This window comes from Pelecanus crispus, chromosome 3 (genome assembly GCF_030463565.1).
Source record: "Pelecanus crispus isolate bPelCri1 chromosome 3, bPelCri1.pri, whole genome shotgun sequence".
Taxonomy (NCBI): Eukaryota; Metazoa; Chordata; class Aves; order Pelecaniformes; family Pelecanidae; genus Pelecanus; species Pelecanus crispus.
In genome coordinates, this window is record NC_134645.1 from 92,923,769 (window position 1) to 92,946,988 (window position 23,220).

The following is a 23,220-nucleotide window of genomic DNA, read 5'->3' on the forward strand; positions in this document are numbered from 1 at the left end:
TAACATCAGCCCAATGTGTAAAGGTTGATTAGAAAACACTCTAGCGCAGAGATTACAGTAAATGACCCCACGCGGCTGTGGAAAACATGAAATCCTTACTTTTCTAGTGTAGCTCTGCTGTTGCGGATAAAAGCTGCAGTTGATCCTGTTACTGATATTCTAATAAACAACCAAGTCATAAGAGTTATGAATTGATATAACCAACAGGTAATGTTAGGGGTTGTTCACCCTCATGGAAGGATAATCACAGGGCACAGCTGGAATCCTGTGGAATTCCACAACTGGAATTCAGTTACAGTAGTCAATTAACTAGATCTTACTGGCTTTTCTCCTTTGAAGCAATAATCTTGCAACAATATATCCCCTTTAAAGTTGTTTTGTTGTGTGCAGCAAGACCTAGGATGCAACGGGACTGTGGCTTTAATGCTTGCATGGATGGGGAGAAAATTCTACCCCTTAGAGGAAATCGAATAAGTGCTTTGAATACTTGGCAGAAGATTGGCTAGTGGCCGCAGTTTCATATTTCTTCTCTAAATTAATGTGTATTTTGGTTAAGGCTTCCAGGTTTGAACTGCTGAAGGAAAAGGCTTGTAGAATGAGGTCTGAGATTTGCCATGTGGGGTAAAAGTTCTTTTTTATGCAAAAAGTTATTGGTCAAATGCTTAACACAAATGCTACTTGTAATGTTAGTAGGGTTTTTTTCATATCCCTGCCTCCCCTAGAGTTTGGTGTCTAAGATGCCATATTCCAATAGGATGGGGAATAGCATTTCTCCAGGCCAATTGCTTTTACATTTTAACCTTATAACCATCAGTTGGTGTCCACCAAATGCAAATGGCATTTGTATATCTTAAACTATTGAGAGCTGTGCGAAAAATGTAGTACAATGGTGACTTGTGGCTCAGCTGCTATTTGCAGTAAATCAATAAAATAGAGAAGTGGCACATCTAGCTCCAGAATTACTTGATGTTTCGTATCGACGTAAGCGGAACTGCTCAATTCTTGTCTTTGAGCAGAAAAACCCACGTATCTGCTGAGCTATTTGTGGAGCAGGAGTTGGGTGGAGTGAGAGTCTGGAATGGGGTCTCTGGGTGAGAGGAAAGGAACATTAGAGCAGTGATTTCTCCTCTTTCCCCTGCTTTCCTGAACTTGTATTCTTGCCCAAAACAAATGCTTTGGTATTCAAAGTGAGTGAATTCTGTACAAATGAAGTTCAAGACTGATCTTCTTACTACTTTGGACAGGGGAAAGATTCCATGCTTAATAACTAAGGCTTTTGCTACAGTGAAGCTGCTTGAAAAAGCTGTGGTGGCTGCGGTTGGGAAGAAACCAGGTAGGATTCTTTGACCATGGTAGCCTTTTCCCCTTTGCTTAGTCTTCTGGCTTCATGTGTGTCAGGCTAAAAAGCTGCTTTCCTTAGTACATTTGTACTAGGGAGTTTGTGTAGCCCATCTTCTGGGTGACAGCTCTATTGTTCCAGATATTTAATTCCTGAGTAAAGTTGAAGCTTTTATTCTTCTGAATAGTTGGATCACAGGTGTCAGTAAGGTCTCGGACTTCGTCCGTAAAATATATTCATCACTAATTAGTTAGCAGTCTTAAAGACCATACTTAAAGCCCCAGTGACTACTGCTTAATCTTGAGCTTCTGCAGCTGTCATCTTTCAGTTGTATTACCCTCAAGGAGAAAACTCAAATGTAAACACTAAAGGTAATGCACATTATTCTTCCCCACAGTCAGTGGAGCTATACATTTGTGGGAACTTTTGTTTTAAGTAAAAAGTATTCATAGTTCTTGGAACTTGAAGGAGTTGCTTATGGCAAGAATTTTTTTTAACACATTATAATCACACTTTTTCCCCATTATTAGTACTTAGGAAAACAGCTGCCTTAGTTGCACCCTTTCAGATCCAATAGAAGACTACCTGACAGTTGGCTTTTATTTTCCCCTTTCCAAGAGAGCTGCACCTGAAGCTCTCGGGAGAAGATGACATATGTATAAATCATTAAGGACCAAAAGGGACACAAATCCAACATAACTGGTTTAATTAATACTGCTAATAAACTGGGGTGGTTTTTGCGGATGACTTAAAGCCGAATATCTTGGCTTGATCTGGTGGGGAAGGAGGGGTGCAGACCATATGAAAGTGCATTGGAATAAAATCCGGCAATGTGTATGGGCAGTAGGTTTTTCAGCTTTGTTTTCAAAACAGGTATTTGGTGATATAGGAAGTGGTGTGCTGTTGTATTTAAAAAGGAGTAGTGTGGTAAGATGATTGATTGTAAGGCTAATTAAACTCTCAGGTTGAGAAATTGGAGGAAACTCCAAGAGATGGGGCAAGCTGGGGGTGAAAAGAGTAGATGGTAAACTTTAACCCCACAGATAAACTCCCTACTCTCATTTATGGAAGTGCTTGATAGTCAAAGCTGACAACATTAAAATCATCTAATGTTCTCGTGAGCAATTGTAGAAGCAGAAACCTATAACTTTGTTCTGCTTTCCAGTACTGTTTTGTGGTCAGTCTTCTGTAGACCTGGAGGTTCAGCTCTTGCGTTGGTTAGCACAGTGGTGTAGTAGCTTCCTGATACAGTTCTGTGTCTTGGAAGGGACTACTTCTGCTGTTACTTGCCTATTTAACTTTTTTGGTTGAGGCTTTTAAACTCCTACTTTAAGCCACTTCTTTCTGTTCTTGACTAGCCTGGATTTGGAACAATCCTGCATTTCCTTTTCTGTAGGTTCAAGGCATTATTTAAATACTTACAAGCCAGAAAAATAACTTGTGAAGACTATTGTAGTGTTCAGCGTAATAGTAAGGAAGGTCTGTAAGGGGGTTACTCTCAGAGAGATTTGGCAAAGTTTAGGAACTGAATGTATGACACAGCTCAGATGCTGAGGCAGCTTGCCTGTTAATTCAACCTGGAATGACAGCTGCTCTTAAGTTGGCACCAATATCCCTCTGAACAGAGAGGTCTTGTGCTCTGCTGCTGTTTCTCTGAAATGTAATTGTGTAAATGTAAATACTGAAATGTAAATTGTGAATAATTAACTTTAAACTGAGGATTCCCAAGTCTGTCTATTAAACAATTGAGGAAAAAAAAACCCAACAAAACCAAGCTAGAAAAAAAACTCTGCCCCAATCCAGAATACAATCTGAAAAGGTAAGGGATTAAGATAGATTCTTTTAAGTGTTGTAGAATCTCTCTCATTAAAATAAAAATTTTAAAAATCTCAAAATCAGGAAGTAGATTTTAATGAGCCTGAAGAAGTCTGAAATTCTGAAGACAGTGAAACTTTCTTGCTGTTCTCTTTTTTTACCTTATGAGCTTAACAAACAAACACACACCAAAATTAGTTACATCTTTTAATGATCTCTTTAAAAGGTCACGAAGAGCTAAGGTGTCTTAACTTTGGTCTTCCTCACTGAACCCTCTACCGATCTTCCTCGGTTTGGCAGGTTTGTCTTTTTATTAATGAAGGTGTTAATCATACTCTAGCCTTGCGTCTCTTCCCTGAATAAGTTGCAAATGTCTTAAGCCTGAGTCAAAGAATTGGCTAGTCAAAGAGTTTAAAGGCTGGTGTTTAGATTTAAGTTATGGTGTCAAAGAATTGACAATCATTTATTCCTCCTATGTGCATAGGTTTTGCATCTGAAAACTTAACTAGAAAAAGTATATTCAAGTCCAAATTACACGTACCATTTAAACAAGGATCTCTAGACTTGAAGGAGTGTTCAAAATGGCAGCTAGCAAGATGTGAAGGGAGGAAATAGGAGAAATCAGGTACTGTGATTTGGCGATTATAATTTAGTGCCACAGGAAACCAGATTCAAATGAAGGGTATAGGTCTTCATTCTGTAACTTCACCACTTGCATGAAAGTCGTGATGAAAGCGCTGGCTGCTATTGCTGTACCATTCCTGGTTTTTTACTCTGCTTGGAATTTGTATTTGAGCTCAGGTTTTGGGTTTGGGGATTAGCTGTCGGTGTACTTGACATGGATGCCTATGGTATTAGAAGCTTCATCAGAAAGGTATCTTGTAATCCTTGTTTGTACTACTTCTGCACCCCGCCCCCCCCACCCAAATCACCTTTGTAAGGTTGCTTCATATGGCTTCTCATGGGCTGTGCTTCAGCTGGTACTTCTTAATATGATCTGGTTTATATTAACAAGTCCACCTGTGACTTGCTTGGAAGACTCTAAACTTCATTGTCTCTTTTGAAAACTAAGTTTCTGTCCCACCAGTAAATGCCTGAATCTTTTGAAAATGTAGTTTCTAGATTTTCTTTTTTCTTGTACCTATTCTTCCCTACCACACTGAAAGCAAATGAATTTTGCCAAGTCTTATTTTAAAACTCAGCTTAGCCGCCAAACTTTGCTGCTCAGAGTTCGTTAGCTATGCTTCTGAGTTGCTCCAGACGCTGACGATTGCTGGTTAAGCTGAGACTCTATGGTACTGAGGCAAGAAATCCAGGAAGCTTGAATTCCTTAACTTTGTGGTGTCACGTAATGGGAAACAGCTCTGCAAGAATTAACCCCCATCTTTTTTTTTTTTTTTTCCCCTCTCAGATGATGAGTAAAATCTTCATGCGTGGTTTAATTCTTTTCTGTGCACTGAAAGTAGTAGGCTTAAATTTAATCATACCTCTCTACTAAGCACACTATAATTACTCGTGTCCTAAAACATTCAGAGCTGCAGACTGAGATGCTGTACCCTCCAGCAGTTTGGCGAGGAGGCAGAAATGACTGAGTGACTTGAGAAGGAGTGCTGCAGTAGTGTATAGGAGTAGTGCCTGGTAGCCTCCGTTGCTAGCATTGCTGTGGGTGGACTCCTGAGGTTTCACTGTCTAACATCCACCGATGGAATACACAATTTATAGCACCCCTTTTCCATAGTGAGCTACGTACTGCAACTCAGGACTGAAAGCTTGCAAATTTGATGCATGTTTCCTTATACTAAGGACAAATGCTGTCATCTGCAGTAAAACCTCTGAACGGGGTAAATGGTGAGCAAGCCACTTGTGACATGCTTGTAGGCTTGTACAAACCACTGTCTTCTGTAATGTGTTAATCAGCAGTACAGAATAAATTATTGTTGGCCTGTTTGTACAAGATCAAAGAGAATTGTTGGAGCTCTGTGAGCTTGGACTGCTGTCATTCAATAGCATGGCTTTACTACAGTAATACTTTGTCTGCAGAACTGCCTTCTTCAAGGGTTACTGAGCCTATAGGCTTACTGAAGCTATAGGAGTTAACTTTACATTTCAGAAGGTGTTCTGAAAAAAAAAAACCACCACACCCACAACCAAAACAAAAAACACCATGACAACAAACATTTTAAAATCAAACTTGGTGAGTTTTTGTCTTCTGTCTCATTACAGGAAATCATTCCACTGACCTGAAACTGAAGACAACTTGCCGCTTTTATGCCCAAGCAAAAGACAATTTTAAACACAAGCACTGCAGTTTTCACAGGCTTCTGACTTTGAGCTATAGATTTCTTGTATCTTAAATGAGTCTGTATAATAGAAGTAAAAACCCTCATAAAAAACCACTTGCCATGAATTTAAAAAAAAAAGTTACTAAACTTCTGAATGCTTCTGGTACAGCAGTGTGGGTTTCTGGACACACCAGGTGGTTCTCAATAGCTGATGCAACTCATCGGTCTGTTTAGACAAACCTGCCCTCTGGACTTTTCCTTCCCTGCAGAGGCAGAATCAGTGGTTTCACAGTGGTCTGAACCTTGGCTTTCTGCTCTTAGCAGCATTAATGCCCTCCATTATATGGGGTTGTGCTGGGGAGGGAAAGCAAGTCTGTAAAGTGGTGACCCTGCTGCCCAGGTGAATTGAACTCCTGTAGAGTGTTTACAGCAGACTCACATAGTTTAGGTGTGCAAGGATCAGTCAAAGAATAGCCTGTCTGCTTCTAGGGTAGAATATCTGTCATCACTGAATAGCTTGAATAGTTAGATGAACATTTCTAGTCTGGGGGGAGGGGAGAAATATGTGGACAATCATTAACAATGGTTACTTTCCTCTCAGGGAAAGTAAAAGATGAATATTTTCATTAGGAACACAGATAATGCTTAGTCTAGTAGTTAAACTTTTTGATTTTTAACTTTTTCTACTTAGGTCTTCAAACTTTAAGCCTCAACCCTACAATTAGGTCTGTATTCTCTGTTCTTTGTGTTGCATGAAGTCTTCTCCTGAAGTCTTGCCAGGGCTGTGTCTGGTGTCACATGGGTTTTGGTCATGCAGATGCAGTATGCAGTTTCCAACTGTGTCTCAAAAACTAGGTAATAACTTGTAGAAGGCCATTGCTGGCTGCCTAGCAAGAGCCTGTAGGTAATAGGTGATGTAGTAAATCAAAGATCTTATCAGTAGATGTGCGATAGAGGTGCTAGAGGAAAGCTTGCAGCCCTACTGTTTATGATTTTAAGTACTTATCTTAATTTCATGTACTCTCCTGTGCAAGTCTACACCTCCCTAATGTACAGGACACAAAGCTGTATTTTATTCTAGTTCCCTAAGACAGCCTAATGTCTTATTTCTTCTATGTAAGGTGCAGTTGCTTGCAAAAGACTATTGTTCTTTGCTATAAACTAATGTCATCCTTGCCTTCTTTTCTGCTGTTGAAGAGGTCTTAACGCATGCCTGAATGCGCTCTTCTGCTGTCTAGGTCTGTAGAGACTATAGGAGGTGTGCTGTAGCATGCTGATGAAACTCTAACCTCTGAGATGGCTAGAGTATCTGTTTCTGGTGATACCTCTTTTTGATGATGTGACTGGGTTCAGTGTGCTTGATGTATTACCTGTAAGTGAAGAATTCAGTAATACTTACTCATCTAACCCAGAGGTAGTGAACTGCCACAATTAACTTGAAAACCCGCAAGCAGTAAAGTCATGTGATGTTGTGCACCCTAACTTCATCTGGGATGAAGATGGAGAAAGGTTGGGACATAGCTCAGGACAGAATTGTTGGACTGAAGAGTCAGAGTATCGTTGCTGTCAGTATGTGCTAATATAATATCAGTAGTTTGGTTTTGTTTTGTTTTAAAATGTAGAGAATAAGCACTGAGCTTGCTGTTTGTCACAACCATGGCCCGCAGCCTGGTGGGCTGAGAGCTTGGCCATGCTGCAAACTTTTTCATCTTATTTGTAGCACCTAACACCTTCCTTTTCTCTTTCTTACAGACTTGATCCAAGCAACTAATGAAACAAACGTGAATATTCCTCAGATGGCTGATACACTTTTTGAGCGAGCAACAAATAGTAGCTGGGTGGTTGTATTCAAAGCCTTAGTTACCACACATCATCTAATGGTTCATGGCAATGAGGTAAGTGTAATCAGCTTTATCGTGAGACCACATTGGCACTGAGCAGACTCCAAGCCAAAAAAATTAGTAGTGCAAAGGCATCTCTTCTGAACCAGTAAGGACCTGAGAACAAAGGGCAAGAATGATTCTTGATGAGGAGCAAACTTACCTTTTACAATGTAGTTGGAGGCATGCCGATTATCTGTCTCTCCATTTACAAAACTGTAGCATATGAGCAAGCAGCAGCCTGTTCCTGTTGACAGTTTATGTGCTATCTGAAAACAGAGCTATGCAGGTTTGAAGACTACCTGGAACTTTTTGAATAGAGTCAGAGCTGATGTTCTGGCACACGTGTACTGCCATCCAAATAGCTGCCCTCTCTGAGTGTTAAAATCTTCCTAGAGCTGTAAATTCAACTTGGTAGCCTTTTGGATTGCTTTTTCCTTCCCCTTGGGTTTTTTTTTTTTTTTGGCCTCTATAGACTGGTATGTCTGTGTAAAAACAAAAAGCTTACTTAAAGAGCTTTAGTATGACTGTGAAACAATTCCTCCCTGGCTGTATATAACGTGTTTTCATACAAGGAACTTCTTCAATGTCACAGAGTAAATTTTTACTGCTGTCCTATTTTTCCATTCCAAGTTTTGGCCAGTATTCTGATTTGCTTTCTGTAACTCTTTCAGTCTGTTAGTCCCTGTACTTGATGTGAGGCCTGCTTGTTATTAGAACAGTCTCTTGGCTTGGCTGAAACTGAGGGCTGCTGGATTGAAAAGTCTGGGACTAGCCTGGATATGCTGCTTTGCAAGTAGATAAATCTTGTGCTTACTCAAATCTCTTTGTGGAATTAACTGTTTTTACTGCTTCTTCTACAATCTGGTTTGTATTTGCACAGAATCTATTTTTATGTATACAGTAGGATATTTAGTAGAGATCCAGGCTAAACATAATTAATCTGAATGGATGAAAATTTTGAGGAAGGTATTGCAGGCTAAGACAAAAATCTGGGTTTTCATGTGTGTATGCTGGAGCTAGACTGGTAATCTTCTTGCTAGGAGGTACAAAGCCTTCAGATACAACCCGTGATAAGAAAATAACTTTGTGTTGCAGAGATTTATTCAGTACCTGGCATCTAGAAACACATTGTTCAATCTCAGCAATTTTCTGGACAAAAGTGGATCTCATGGTAAGCCTCCTCATGTCTATAATCTTAACAAGATTCCAAATAAGATACTATTGTTAATTTGCTCCTTCATTCATAAGATGCAAATAATACAAAAGTGTGCTGCTGAAGCCTTTTTATAAGTACTTAATGAATACAGGAGCTCAAGTCAATGCTGGACAACTTCAGAACAATGTTTCTCAGTTCCTGCAAAATTTGTACTCAAGAGGTGAAACTGTACAACTCCCTTAGAGAGTGCTGGTTGACATCAGGGCTGGGTCAGCTATCTCCTTAACTGTTATGGGAGTTAAGGATAGAATGGATAACTTTCCATTTAGTGTTTTGGGTTTTACTCAGTCTTAAATGGTAATTTGGTAGCTTGGGGACACTGCACTTTCTAGGAATTATCTATACAAATGTTTAATTTGGGGAGGTAGTGGGAAGGCACCAAAAGAACTAGCTGGTTTTGGTTTGAGTAGTGAATTTAGAAGGTCTAGGCAAAAATTAAGGAGTTGTTCTCTGTAAAGCTTACAATGTCTGCTTTTCTACTTTGACTCTGGAATTATTAGTGAATTTTCGTATTGCTTCACTTAACAGAGAAAAAGCTTGTTTCATGGCAGCTCTACTAGAGAAGAGAGGAAACTTATAATTCAGCAGCTGTCAGAGAATATTTGTAGACTGTATGCAGAATGCAGGAATGCTACAATAATGGGCAAGATTGAAGCAATGACATGTTACTCCATATCTCAGTGGAGACAGGTGACAGCAAAAAGACTTGAGCATCTTTTAGAAATGGTAACACAGGGCAGGAATAAAGCCAAACAAATACTAAAACTGTGTTTGTCTAAGCAAAACATGCTATGCATGTTCAAAGATACTGGTATTTGGCAACAATGAATTCTGTTAAATATGTTCTTTGCCACTTTCTTTAAGCTTAAATTGCCATTTCATAGATAATACAACAGTGTGTCATAGATAATGAGGCATCAGAGTTGGTAGTGTTAAGCCTGAATTGACAGAGATGCTTGATGTTGAGAGATGTTAAGGAAAAATACAGTCAATGACTAAGTCAAGGGGTGTGGATTTTAACAAAGGTAGCAAAAAGGGACTTGTACTGAAGAGGAGGATGAGTTGCCTTCTGCACACATTTCTGTAGCTTAGAGGAAGAAACTTTAAAAGAAATACCTGAAGGATAGACTGTAATACTAACTGTTCAGAAGTCTTACAGGCTTGAAGGTCACTGAAGTTTGAGGCTGCTTGTACAGCATCATATGCCTTGAAGATCTCTGGTGTAACAGTTCAAAGAAGGCAATAATTTCTGTGAATGCCATCATAATTTCTTTGTTCTGGTAAACCTAGTCAGGGGAATTTTGAAGGTCAATGTAAGAGTTGGAGGGACTGACGTAGGTAAAGTAGCAGGAGTGTTTAAGTTGAAATTGGCCTTTATCCTGGAAGTCATGTGCTAGTTAAGTATAAACTTTTCTTTAAATTGGCATCTTTCCCTGTTAATAGAGGGATAACTAATTTTGCCATCAAATAACGTTACCACATAACTGTGTAGGAGTCACTAACAGGTTTCCCCAGGAACCATGCCACTGGTGCATTGGATGAATCTGTTGGAAGCAGAGGACGGTGGTAGATTGTTTTGGTGCAGCACTACTCCTTTTTCTTCAGAAGCTGGAAGATGTCCTGTGATGCCTGTTCCGTATGTGTGGTTGTCTAGTGCAACAGAGATCACATAACCTTAGGGCCCATCGATTGTATGTTATCGTTTAACTAAAGAACCTCCAAGCAAGCATGAAAATTAAATGTAAAACATGTAACTGTTTTTTGCAGGTTATGACATGTCCACCTTTATAAGGCGTTATAGTAGATACTTGAATGAAAAAGCGTTTTCCTACAGGCAAATGGCATTTGACTTTGCACGAGTGAAGAAAGGGTAAGCAAAGTTTAGATCTATAAACTGTTAGGATTGCCTGACCCATGAAAATTTTATTTGTGGCATTACGCTTAATTTTAGTGTCTCAATGACTTAGTTCTTTGTTTGGCCACAATGAAATACCAAAATGGTTGGATTTCTTAAGTATTTGTAATGGATTAAAATTGCACAAGGAGGAGAGGAAAGACTGTGGGTAGTAAAGCAAATACTGAAGACTAAAGTAAGGTGCCTTGCAGAACTGGGAGCTTTTAGCACTAGGCCTTAAATCTGACTCTTATTAAATTGTGCTGCAGCGAGACTGTGTTGAGGATTTGAAGATTTAGGATGTTTCATTATTCTCCAGACTCTTTCCTTAAGAAAGATGACTGATTACAAAGGAAAACTGAAGTGAACACCTGAAGTCCTTAGCAGGCAACACAGCAAACAGTTATAAACTGAACAGAGTAAGGTTGTAAAGTACTGGTTTTATTTCCCACAAGGATTGTGGTTTTTTTTAAAAAAAAAAGTTAACCCAGGCCAGAGTAGTATGTTGGTATTTGTCAGAACATTTTTTTGGTCTCTGACTCCTCTAACTGGGACTTTAATGGCTCTAGATTCTCTCTTGAAGCACGGACAGCACAGCAAGTGACTTAACACCTACTGAAGGTGCAGCTTAATTGACTGCATGCTGAAGATGCTCCTGCTAATCATGAGTTGCATACAGGATTGTTCTGGCAGTTCGGTATATTCTGCAGCTTGGGATTCCGAGCTGTTAATGCAAGCATTGCTGCCAGGCTTTCCTCTCCTGCTTCTCAAACTGTCATACAGCTGGATGCCATTCCCACAGTGGGGACCAAAGTAGTTATCTCTTGAACCTATCTGGAATAGGAATCATTAAGAAGTTTTTGACATGAAGACTAGTAGCTAGTTGGATTGATGTTTCAGGCAGGCTTTGATTCAGCAGCCTGCTGTAGTGCTAGCATCTTAAGTTCCCTTTGTCACCTAGTGCCTTCAAACAATTCATGTTAAATAAACATAAGTTTGAGTTGCTGGGAGTCCTTCTATTCTTGCCTTGCTATATGTTTCTGGAAAGGCTTTCTATGTGTGTTATTTCTGGTGCTCAAAACAAGGTGCTGCCTCAGAGTAGAGTATAAAATAAGTAAAAATGGTGGTATGCATTCCCCGAGAGGAGATACTATACCTGTCAGTGGCCAGAATGGGGCAATACATAATGGTGGTTGTGCAGGTTTGATATTCAGAGATTAAAATGGGCATGCATGAAGACTTCTATAAGACTATGGGTGGCAATTAAGGAATGCTACACATCCATGACTGCTGCGTGCTGCTGTTGGAGTAATGGTTCAGGACTGATAAGGCAGGTCAAAGTCAGTGGACATGCTATGAAGGAGTAATGGAATTAATTAGTACCCAGGAATACTGAGGAAAGAAGCTCTAAGCAAAGATTGCTCTGAATTTAATTGTCACTGAATTGGCATGCATATATTGTGGCACTTGATGGGGAAAAACCCAACCTACAGAATTATTTTTGTCTTCAGTGACCACAGACACATCATTAAAAAGCACTCTTAGCAATGAGTTGTCATTAGTTATTCTTAACAAGCTTAATGCACAAAGACTATCAGTTCTCTAAGTACTTCTGTGACTGTATTTCTTTCAAGTTCTTTAAAGTCTCAGTGTCTTCTTTCCATAAAGAGATCATTCTCTTGCATTCGTCACTCTAACACAAAACCCTTCTTCGCCTGCTGTCAGGGAGGGTGGCTGGATGAAATATTTTCCATGCCACCTCTTGTGAGGTTGTGGGAAGCAGGAGAATCAGACAGTGCTCCAAATGTTTGAAATGGGTTATAGCAGCTTTAAGCTTAAATTTAGACAACAAACCAGTTTGGTGAGAGGGAGAGGAAAACCAGCATGGCTTCTAATCTGTATTCCCTCTTGCAGAGCTGATGGTGTAATGAGAACAATGGCTCCTGAAAAGCTACTGAAGAGTATGCCAATATTGCAGGAACAAATTGATGCACTACTTGAATTCGATGTATGTATTGAAGCTGACCTAGCATTAACACTGGGCAGTGACTTATAAATGCTGCATTGTAACTAAAATGTTTCACCTTGTCGGTAATGCTTTACTGAGCATCCCATTATGTGGGCAAAAAAATCCCCTTTTCAGTATCTCACTGAGGTAGAGTGAGGTGAAGGATAGCTCTTTCCTATATGTACAAAATGTGCAGTTCTACTTTTTTTTTTTTTTGTGGAAAGAGTAGGGGGACAGGAAATGAGGGCTCTTGAGGAATGCCGACTCAGAGCTGGGAGTTTCATCTTCTGCATCAGTGAGGGGAAGAAATGGACAAAGCAAGGAGACTGAAGAATCTTTTTTTCTGTCTCTTGGCAACCAACTTTTTTTGGGGGGAGAGAAAAAGCGATTAAAATATCACATGTACATTGTTTTGGCTCCTCAAAACATTCGTCTGGTTTTCAGCTGTAGGCTGGATTGGACTATTCACAGAAATAAGTGTCTACAATATATTTATAGTGTAAAAATGTTATGAAAGTTGGTGGGATTATTTATCTGTCTTAAGGATAAAAACAGGAGTCAGTTGATGTAGGAGGTACAGTGTAATGTTGCCAAGAGGTCTTTGAAGGAATCCATCTTGAAGTTCTTCTGTTCTTGGTCGGCAGATGGACACACTTCCAGATGCAAGGCAGGACCCACTACAGCTGTCAGAGGAAGGCCTTAGAAATACATGTCTTGCTAATGTGCTTTTGTTACTTAAACGGCATAGGAATTGTGATAAAGGTCATGGAAGAGGAGATTTTTTTTAATAAAACAAAGATCTTTCAATAAATAAGCACTTATTTTCTGCCCAAGCTAATGTGAGAACTGGAAGGGGCTTGACATCATTAACACAACTGATTACATATTAGACTACTGAGGTTTTGTTCAGCTCTGCTGTGAACTGACATCTCTTGTCCAGTTTCATTAAAGCTTTGTTAATAGCATCTCTGCTTTCCACCTCTGTGATAGGTGAAGGATTCCAGACTATGTTTACTGTTGATGGGGATACTCCTCTGCTGTAATGGACTGTTTTGGATTGGTGAAGGAAGCAATCCTTGATCTGCTAACCAAAACCTTTGGTTTCTTTGTGTGAAAGCTTGTATTCAGTGCTTGATTCTATAACAGCATCAGATACCTGGTGCAAGCTAAAACTTCTGATTGCATTCAGTAAATCTGCTGTAAATAACTGGTGTTTTATTTGTAGGTTCATCCGAATGAACTGACAAATGGTGTCATAAATGCTGCATTCATGCTTCTATTTAAAGATCTTATCAAACTTTTTGCTTGCTACAATGATGGGGTTATTAACTTACTAGGTAAGTAACCTGGTGTCTATACCTCACATACCATGAACAAGTGAAAAATGAGTTTCAGATCTGCTTCAGTGGGTGTTTTTTACTTAATTTTCACTAAAATTTAATACATTTTTCTTGAGAGAAAAATTTAAGCCATAACCTCTTACGTCAGTGTTCATCTGAGGCTGGGTTGTTGTATGCCCTTAAAATTGTACAGAAGTTTGCTTAAAGATAGTGAGCATTTCTGTGCCTAAAGAAATGTACAGTGCTCTGTGAGCTTCCATAGTATGTCCTGCAAGGTTAGTAAAGCAACTTTTGTTATTTGATTGCATTTTTAAGATGTCCAGATTCTTCTGTTATATATGCTATGCGGTAGCCCTATATGAAGTAATATACTCCTGAATAACATTCCTGATCTGTCTGAAAGTGTGACTGCCAAAGCTGGATCCCCTCCAGAGCCCTACCTACCATCAGCCTACAAAGTCTTTAGGAGGCTGTGAGCACATTCCGAAGCTCAGACAGCTTGGCGTGATCACCAGCTTAACACACCTCAAGCTATCCCTGCAAAAGACTTTATTATGGAGTCTAAAACCAGGGGTTGCCATAAACTGCAGGAAACATAACTGACCCTGTAGAAAAAGAGCTTCAACTATTAAAACTTGTGAGCACTTCAGCTGGTCTATAAAGACAGCTAAAAACTGATATTGCTTGGCCAGCATGACTGACCTAAAACTCTGGCTGCAACTAGAACAGGAAGAAACTGAGATGTTGCAGAGACTGAACAGGCAAAAAGATGTTCCTGAGCTGCAAAGCTCAGACAATTTTTTTGTATCCGTGTTGCAATGCTTTCTGGTGGTTTCATAAAAGTAAGTCCCAGGTGTTTTGACTGAAACTATAGGCATGGGAAGCTTATGGAGCAGGTACAAATGTGTGGGCATAACAATTAGATTGAGATTTTGCTGTCTACTGCTACTTATATGTGGCAGTTGTGCTTGATAATGGACACAAACCAACTTTAGAGAGCCTCTCAAATGAAAAAAAGGACTGTTCTTTGGAGTGAAGACAACTTGGGAGAGGACGTATTAATATATGTTTAAGTATCCTTAATTACTTTGAATTTTAAGTTTGGTAGTTACTTCACCTCCTTACTTTTTATCTTTAAAAACCTGGTTTACATCACACACAATGCTATGGCTGGCTGGGGTGTAATTTTCCAGTCTATATAATTCTTTAGCAGCTCAGCAAGCCCAACTTCTAAATTCTACTAAGGACTAGGAACACCACTAGATTAGTGCCCAAGTAGAAAAATATTAATGAAGTGCAATATTCTTAAAACGTGATTTTCCTGAAAACTAGACTTGCTGATGAATGCAGACCTAATGTAAGATATCTTAACTGAAATTTGCCAAATTATTTCTCTAGAGAAATTTTTTGAAATGAAAAAGGGACAATGTAAAGATGCTCTTGAAATCTACAAACGATTTCTTACTCGAATGACCAGAGTATCAGAGTTTCTTAAAGTTGCAGAGGTAAGTGACTTCCAGTCTTCTGGAGTCTGGCACTTAAGTATTTTGTGAATTTTTTAGCACCGATATAAAATATTAATTGCACTTGTTAAGCATCTGCCTCACTGTGTATAAATGTGAGGCAGTATAGAAGTTCCTGGATCTGCTTGTTCAGCTCTTCTTGAAGTAGTTAAGCCCTGCTTAGGACTTCCACATGTCTGTGCTGTGCAGCCAGCCTCAACTTTCCTGGTAACATAACAGATGGCATGACTTCAGCTATATCAACATTTCCTGGAAATGCTCTAATAAATGCATGCTTCTAGGACAGGGTTGAACACTAGAGGAAGATAGAGCAATTAGGAATAAAAGCATAATGATTTTGTAAGTCTGCTTTTTAAGTCTTTGCAGCCAACTACAATTTAACTGGAATGTGAGATTGTCCTGGGTTTGATCCTTGTTATCATCCTCTTATGTGGATAAGAAAAATATTACATGGTTAATTAACTCTTTTGCTGGGCTCTCATTTGTGGTGGTTGGCTCCTTGGCACAAGATGCACATTTTCCACGTTTCATGCTTCATTATAACGGCCAGAAGTAATGAGCTGAATAAAATTTTGTTTCTTTGCTAATTTACTTAGTTATTTATGAAGGAGCCTGCTAGGCTCCCAAATGGCATGTAATGTTTGATATGAATGTTGAACTTGAGGGAGTGAAGCACTTTAGACACCTATAGGTCTGCTTTGCAGGACAGGGCTTATAGCAACTATGCTTCAGGATTACTATGTGTGGTGGAGCTTGTTCCGCAAAAGGTAAACCAACAAGCACTTTGAAGAACGATAGTGAAGCAACAGGACAACTAATAGAAGATTGCACACTTAGACCTCATCCTGCTGTATTTGAAGTGCTAGGAGAGAAGGGCAGAACAACATAGTGACTTGAGCTTTAGCATTTTTTTAAGTGATGTCTTCTAGGATTTGTTCACTGGCTGAATTTCAGAGAACTTCATTAGGATAGTCAGGTATCTGGATAGCATGGGTTCAGCAGTTCACTAATGCTGTCCTCTGAGACAACGGTATATGACCAGAAAGCCCTGCCCAACTTGCAGTATGGAGTATGAACTTCACCTGGGTGGAATTGAACTCCTTTATTTTTTTATTTTTTTAAAATGGATATTTAATTTGGTTAAAAAAAAAAAAAAAGACTGCTGCAGGTTCTTGGAGATAGCTACTGGAAAGATGGGCATCTGCACTTGCTAACTTTGTAGTCTTTTTCTGTAGATAAAGTGCATTATAGGTTGAAGAGCGTACCACAGTTCTAGTCAAAATTAGTGCCTGCTGCACTGGAATAATGCATTTACATTTTACCTCTTATATCCGCAGCAAGTTGGAATTGACAAAGGCGATATCCCCGATCTTACACAGGTAAGCTTCTCTTGTAGTCTTTTTGGATCTGTGTAATAGCTAGAAGTTCTGTAATTAGGAAGCACACTACGAATGTAAATGTTGGTAGGAAGGCATACCACCTAACACTTTAAAGCCTGCCCAACTTGCAAGTAAGAACTGCCCAAAGCTATTTTTGAAGACCAATATAACTAAAATAATGTCTTTCATGATGACTTCTGACCTATAGCTGGATTGCTCTTTCTTTACTAAAGGACAAATTTTTGCAGCTTGTAGCTCAAGTTCATTTTTGATGACAGATGGCATAGAGATTGTAGTGTGACTTGCTTCATAATCTCTCCCTGATACAGTCTTGGTCCAAAGATTAAATTCAGAGCAGCACCAGCACTGCTGTCTTGGTCTAGGTACGGTGAACTTGAAGTTTAAATGCAGAGGTTGTGATTTGATTGCTGAACTTCTCTGTCAGTATGCATCAAAATTTTTAACACGAAAATTCACTTATGCTGTAGCTGCCTAAATTCTATTGTGCTGGTCCATTTTCAACATCACTTGCAAATTGGGCTGGGTGCCTGGCTTTGTGTTTAATATGAAAAGGATATTTACTTGGAAGAAGAGATCCATGCTGAAGAGCTCACTCGTGGCAGTTTTGATGCCAGTAAAATTGGAACAGAAGAGCAGCCCAAACTGCTTAACAGTTGTAAATCCGAAGTATTCATAAGCTATGAATGTTGTAGTTCTTGAAAGCCTCTTGAAAGCCTGGTTTAAATCAGCATCAGAATACTGGTTCTCTTGGTTAAAAAGCCAGTTAAAAATTCTGAAAGTGAGACATGATGTGAGGGTGGAGAGTTTTAATCTTTATGGGTTTCAGATGCTACGGAGTTATGAAGTCTGGCCACTCTTTCAGCAGAGGAAAGCTTAGACTTCTAGCAGTGTGTGGAATACCAAACCCAATTCTGAAATAGCTGAAGTAGTACGTTCACCTAACTGCACCTCAGGGGCTCTTTTTCAACAAGGTCCAGTCAGCCATGAACTAAGTCCTTGAACCAGAAGAACTCACCTTAAGCTCAGTTAATGAAATATGCTTTATAAATTCCTGTAGCACTTTTATCTGCTTTTGTTTGTGTTGCATCAGCCTGGTGGGACTGCACAAGCCCTGTTCTGCATCACCAGTCAGTGCTGCACTTGCTCAGCAGCACCTTAGTTACTGCTACTGGAGGATCCCTTTCACCTCATGAACCAATGCTTTAACATAGAACAGAATAGTTCCTTTGGAAGGAAGGGATCTACAATGATCATCTAGTCCAACTGGCTGACCACTTCAGTGGTCTTCTCAAGTAGTCCCTCATAGCTGTATTCTCTGAAAGGCTGCTTGGGACTTGCCACATGCTGTCAATTGTGTATAAGACCTAGGCAGTGTATTTCAGTGAGAAATAAATAAAAGGCAGATAATAAAACTGAATTTCAGCTAATAAGTAGTATGTAATTGTATATAATGTCAATGGTATACCTAAATTCCTAAAGCAAGCCATAGCAATAGTCAGTAGTATTCCACAAGAAGTTGGTTGTTTTGCTCTTGATGCGTGTACATACTCTGTAAATCCAAACAAGTGGACACAGTACTGACATACAAATTGATAGCTGTCATCTTTGGACTTTCTAGTTTGGCTGCAAGGTTTCAAGGTTTTGGAGGTTGAGGAGGCTTTTTTTTTTTTTTTTGGGTTTTTTTTTGCAAATGAGAGCCTTTGCTCATCTTTTTCTTGCTGCTGGAAAATTCTTTCTTGTGCTCAAATTAGTTGAAAATGAATAAATATGCCTATAAAAGCAGCAACGGCTAAGATGTTTCTGCACTGTGTATATATGTGGGACATTTAAACTCAAGCCATCATTTAAGGATTTTTTGAGTTTTTTAAATTTCTGCTTGTGTTAAATTACCTTACTGCTCAGTTTTAGTGCCAAAATTAATAGGCAGACAGTATAAGTACACTTAGCTGTGCATTGGTACTAGCAGGTACTAAGCATCCTGAGACATCTGATTTAGCTAGCCAGCTGGTTTTCAACATACTGTACATAGGAGCAGTGGATAGTCTGTTTTCAAGCATCACAAACTGACTTTTTTGATGCATATGTATACCCTGAAATTAAAGACATTATTTATGAAAAACATCGTAGGTATTGCTGTCAGGAATTCTGGTTGATCTGAAAGAGACTGATAAAGAGAATTCCGTGTTTAAAGACTGTACCATTGATGAACCGGTAACCCTGATGAAATAATTGACTATTACATGCTACTGTATCTCTCAAGGGTTTCCTCCTTGCTTGTTGATCTTGTAGGATTCTACTTATCTGGATGCTTTTTTTATACTGGAGTAGCTAAACACACTGTCATTTGCATTTATGACTACTTTTCCTATCTTCCATTGTAACAGCAAGTGCATGCCTGGGGGTATTGCCTGACCACAAAAAAAGCTGCTTAAAATAAAACCTGAGATCAGGGAGGCTTGAAAAAGCTTAGTTTTTTGTAGATGTCTAAAATAGTAATCTTTCTGAATATTGAGTTAACTTCTGGGCTCAGTAACCTGTGGGTGGCTACCATTTTGAGAACAAACGGCTCTAAGGTTTTGTAATGTTGGGAGTCTTGAACCAAAGGTAGCTGCTTTGGGGGGCATTGGAAAGGACTTTTAGTTTGTTTAGATTGCAAATATTAGCTAACCCTCTCGTCATGAACGAGATGTTGGAGGTCCGACTAAAAGCAAAACTGGAAGGATGACCTTGAACCTATTACTCTTAAAATTAACCCTGTGGATGCCTGTGCTGTTGTCAATGTTTAATACTGACTCAAAGCATGATCAGCAGCATGGCCTGGATTTAGGCTTCAGGTGCTGTTTAGTAGAGGTAAATGTTTTCTCTCTGCAAATTTAGACACAAGATTATCTTTCAAAAGCTGTCTTTGCCTGAATACTTCTAGCATGGAAATCCACTATTTTCACAGTGGTGTGAATAAAGTATCAGCATGAGCATGCACATGGTGGACTTCAGGGAAGTTGGTGCTGGATTTTGAAGTATCATTAGGTCAATGTATTGTGTTTAGAAGTGTATTTCTCTTTGCTTTCAAGGCTCCTAGCAGTCTCATGGAGACCCTTGAGCAACATCTAAACTCGCTGGAAGGAAAAAAACCTGGCAACAAGTAGGTATATATGTTATACCATGTATCAAGGCATAATAGTAACAACGTGAGACTAGCTGGTGTTTAGGTTTGCCTCCCCCAACCTCGTTTTGTCACTTAGCTGGAACATAAGCTGTGGTAAGACTAGGATTTTCCTTTTTCTTACAAAGGTGTCTTAATGGCAACTTTTTTTTTCTTACTAGGGGGTGGGGGGAAATGATACACCGAACAACTAGACGCTTCCCAAAATGAAGTAAAATTAACTGTGGAAAACTCCTAGAAGGAACTGGTTTTCCCTGCTGCTAAGGGTTTTATTATCAAAATTGATTTGTTTTCTAATGGCTTTGCATCTTCTTACTAGATACTTGTCATGGCTAAGTCTAGGAAGGATTAAGCTAAACCTGTGTTTTCTCTTTTACTGTTGCTTTCCTTGCAATATAGCGAAGGGTAAGTACATGTGTTCACATATCACTTGCATGCAGACATGGTTATAATTTTTTTTTTTTAAGATGGCTTGAACAATTTGAAATAGATATCTTCTTTAAATTGCACCTAAAGTCTTGCTTGCTTTTGTGTATAGTCAGTAAGTTATTTTTAGTCATTTCTGTCTTAGCTCTAGATCTTCTAATCAGTTCTACAGCTCCTAGGACTTTTCAATTCAGGTAGCCTATAGGATGGATGCTAGTTCAATATTGGTGCAGTTTTAACTTCAACTTCTCCTTTCATCTCTTAGATCAAAGCAGCTCTAAAAATGTGTAGCAGTATTTTCTTACCTCATAATAATGAAAGTAAACAAACACACTGATGTACATTTTAACTTATGATTAAGGCTCTGTTGGTTAGTGTTTGTGTGATTTTCTTGCATGTGTGAGAACTTTCAGCTTGGACATTCAAACTGTTTCCGTACTTTTAAATTTTAAATATCACTATTTTAAAGTAACTCTGACTTTCTGTAAAAGAGCAATAGACTTTGAAAATTCACTGACATATCCTCAGAAGACTTGTGTTAGATAACTGCTTCCATATTCATTTTACTCTGCTGCTGTTGCATGATTTTATAATATGGCGATGCCTTGCCCCAATAACTCTTTCCTACTGGCTCCTGTAGGCCCTAACACAAGACACTTGCATGCATCTCTGCCTTTCTTCCATTTAGTAGAGCTTATTTAAAAGGCAGAATAATCCTGTGATACCAATTAGCTTAAAAGATTCATTTAAGCTTTGAAGTAACAATTTACATTCCTTGTCTAAAGTGACACATGAAATTTTGAGAAATGGGGAGTGCATGCAACTGTAGAGATCTTCAGAAAGCTGTCATGCTTAGCTTTTGTTTTTTTTGCATGAGTTCTGATGACTAGAAACATAGTTTCCAAAAGTGTACTTATCTGACACCCCCCACCCCACCCCCCTTTTTTTTTCCCCTCTAGATCTGGGGCTCCTTCTCCTCTGAGTAAGGTAAATACTGTCAATTGCCGTACTAATTAGTTCCTGTTCAGGTGGTGTGCTTTAGAACATCTTAAGGGCATAAGGAGTTAAATTTCCATCTCCTAATGTGCTTTTTAGACTTCATCAGCTAGGCCCCACCTAAGTGACAAAGTTGCATCTTTAAATGGCCTTGTAAATAATGACCCCAGAAAAGCATTTTGCTGATCTGAAGGGCTGTAGTACTTATACCACTGTGGGATTTGTGAAAACATAAAAGGTGCCTATAGCTTTGTCTCAGCTGTTTTTTTTAATCCTCATGTCGGTGAGAAACTTTCTCTGTACTATTTGTCTTCCAATTTCTTCACTCCATTTGCAGCTTTTTAGGAGAAAGTGCTGAGTCTTTTAAAAACACATTTATGTGAAAAGCCAAGAAAACTTGCATGGGATATATCTAATTTCAGAATTTACCTTTATTAGTGAGACTGCTCACCTTAATCTAAAGCAAGAGTTGCCAGTGAAAACATCTTGGTTTGAGTGTCAGATAAACTAATGAGCTTTACAGTGTCGGTAATAGTAGTTCCTGGTATCCCTGAAGCATTGCCAGGTGCTGTAGTTCTGTGTCTAATAATGGGTGTTGTGCAGGAAAAACTCAATGAAAACTTCTGAATCTGAGGGAGCCAGTTCAATGGTTGATTCTAGTGAAAGCTCTTAAATTTCTTTCCAAAGAGCACTTTTTAAAAACAAAAAACAAAACCCCCTCTTATCCAGTATGGTAGCAGTTGATGAGAACTACATTATGGCTCAGAAAGTGTTCTTACAGTGTTAAGTAGCCCCCTCTTCTCTGGTTCACATGAAGAATTTGGACCAATTTAGTCTTAAACCTTAGTAAAGGCTTAAGGAAAGTCTAGAAAGCTTATATCCATCTCCTGCTAGAGTTGTGATGATGGGATGGCAGCAGCAGAACTCAGAAGAAAATCGCTTCATATTTGCCATTCATTTTCTTTCTTGGAAGTGGTCAGAATGGCAAACAGTAATAAACATAGGACTTGTTTTCATACGAAAAGCATCTCTAGCACGCAAGGTGCTACAACAAAGCTTGTGGTATCTTTTAGAATTAAATTGACACTCTTCAAGGTAACTTGAGTCTTCAAGTGCACAGAAGAGTTACAATATACTCTCCAGGGTGTCTGTTCTTGCCATACTTAAGGTATCTTTATTCAGAATTGGAGGAGCTCATGAAGCAAAATCATAGGCTGAGCTGTCTTTTATATCATAGAATCATAGAATGCTTTGGGTTGGAAGGGACCTTTAGAGATCATCTAGCCCAACCCTTTTCTGCTTTTCCTTTGTCCAGTGATGCAGTCACTTCCCAACAACTTAACAGTTAGCACTGTTGATGGCTCTTTAAACTCTCTTCAGTTTGAAGGTTTACGTACACACTTTTAACTTAGTTTCTAACCATTTCTCTTCTCCCACCATTTCTGTGGTTAGAGTACTAAGGTGCTGTTGTGGACAAATAGATATTTCATTCTGTGGACAAAATGAAGGGTCTGACAGATGTAGAAACAAACCCACAAAAATACTTTGTTCCTCCCATCTTCAGGATGGTATCAAAACTGAGAGGAGGGAGTTTGCTGGGGAGCAAACTATTTTCTTGGAACTTGCTGAGAAACCTTTGACACATAGGAACTGTTAGTTACCCTAATGGGGATTTTAAAAGGTGGGTAAGGCAAATCCAGATCACAAGTCTCTGAGTGAGTTGCCTGGATGTTGGGTGAGTCGTGAAACCAAGGGACTAAAGCTCATATGAGACTGGCTGCTGGTGTCTGCAGGTGCTCTGAATGCATGCAGTAGGTGTTTCCTCTTGAGCTAGGCATTACGAGGTGGAGTCACCTTGGAGTTTCTCAACTCCACCACCCTCTGAAAACTTAGCCCAGTCTTCCTTAAATTCTTTCAAAGGGGGGAACAGCTCAC

At 39.2% G+C, this 23,220-nt stretch overlaps 1 protein-coding gene across 27 annotated transcripts in view; it reads left to right on the forward strand.

The window, feature by feature from the left end:
- Window positions 1-23,220, forward strand: part of SNAP91 (synaptosome associated protein 91) — a 68,221-nt gene that overhangs the window by 11,541 nt on the left and 33,460 nt on the right. For 18 of the 27 annotated variants that reach the window (XM_075708269.1, XM_075708258.1, XM_075708260.1 and 15 more), the window contains exons 2-10: window positions 7,189-7,331; window positions 8,415-8,490; window positions 10,303-10,405; window positions 12,344-12,437; window positions 13,663-13,774; window positions 15,176-15,282; window positions 16,638-16,679; window positions 19,772-19,842; window positions 21,249-21,276. In XM_075708269.1, the coding sequence (XP_075564384.1) occupies window positions 7,189-7,331; window positions 8,415-8,490; window positions 10,303-10,405; window positions 12,344-12,437; window positions 13,663-13,774; window positions 15,176-15,282; window positions 16,638-16,679; window positions 19,772-19,842; window positions 21,249-21,276 (776 nt within the window). Of the gene's footprint in view, window positions 1-7,188; window positions 7,332-8,414; window positions 8,491-10,302; window positions 10,406-12,343; window positions 12,438-13,662; window positions 13,775-15,175; window positions 15,283-16,637; window positions 16,680-19,771; window positions 19,843-20,262; window positions 20,269-21,248; window positions 21,277-23,220 lie in introns of all 27 variants that reach the window. The other 9 variants (XM_075708268.1, XM_075708270.1, XM_075708275.1 and 6 more) reach the window with 2 other exon arrangements.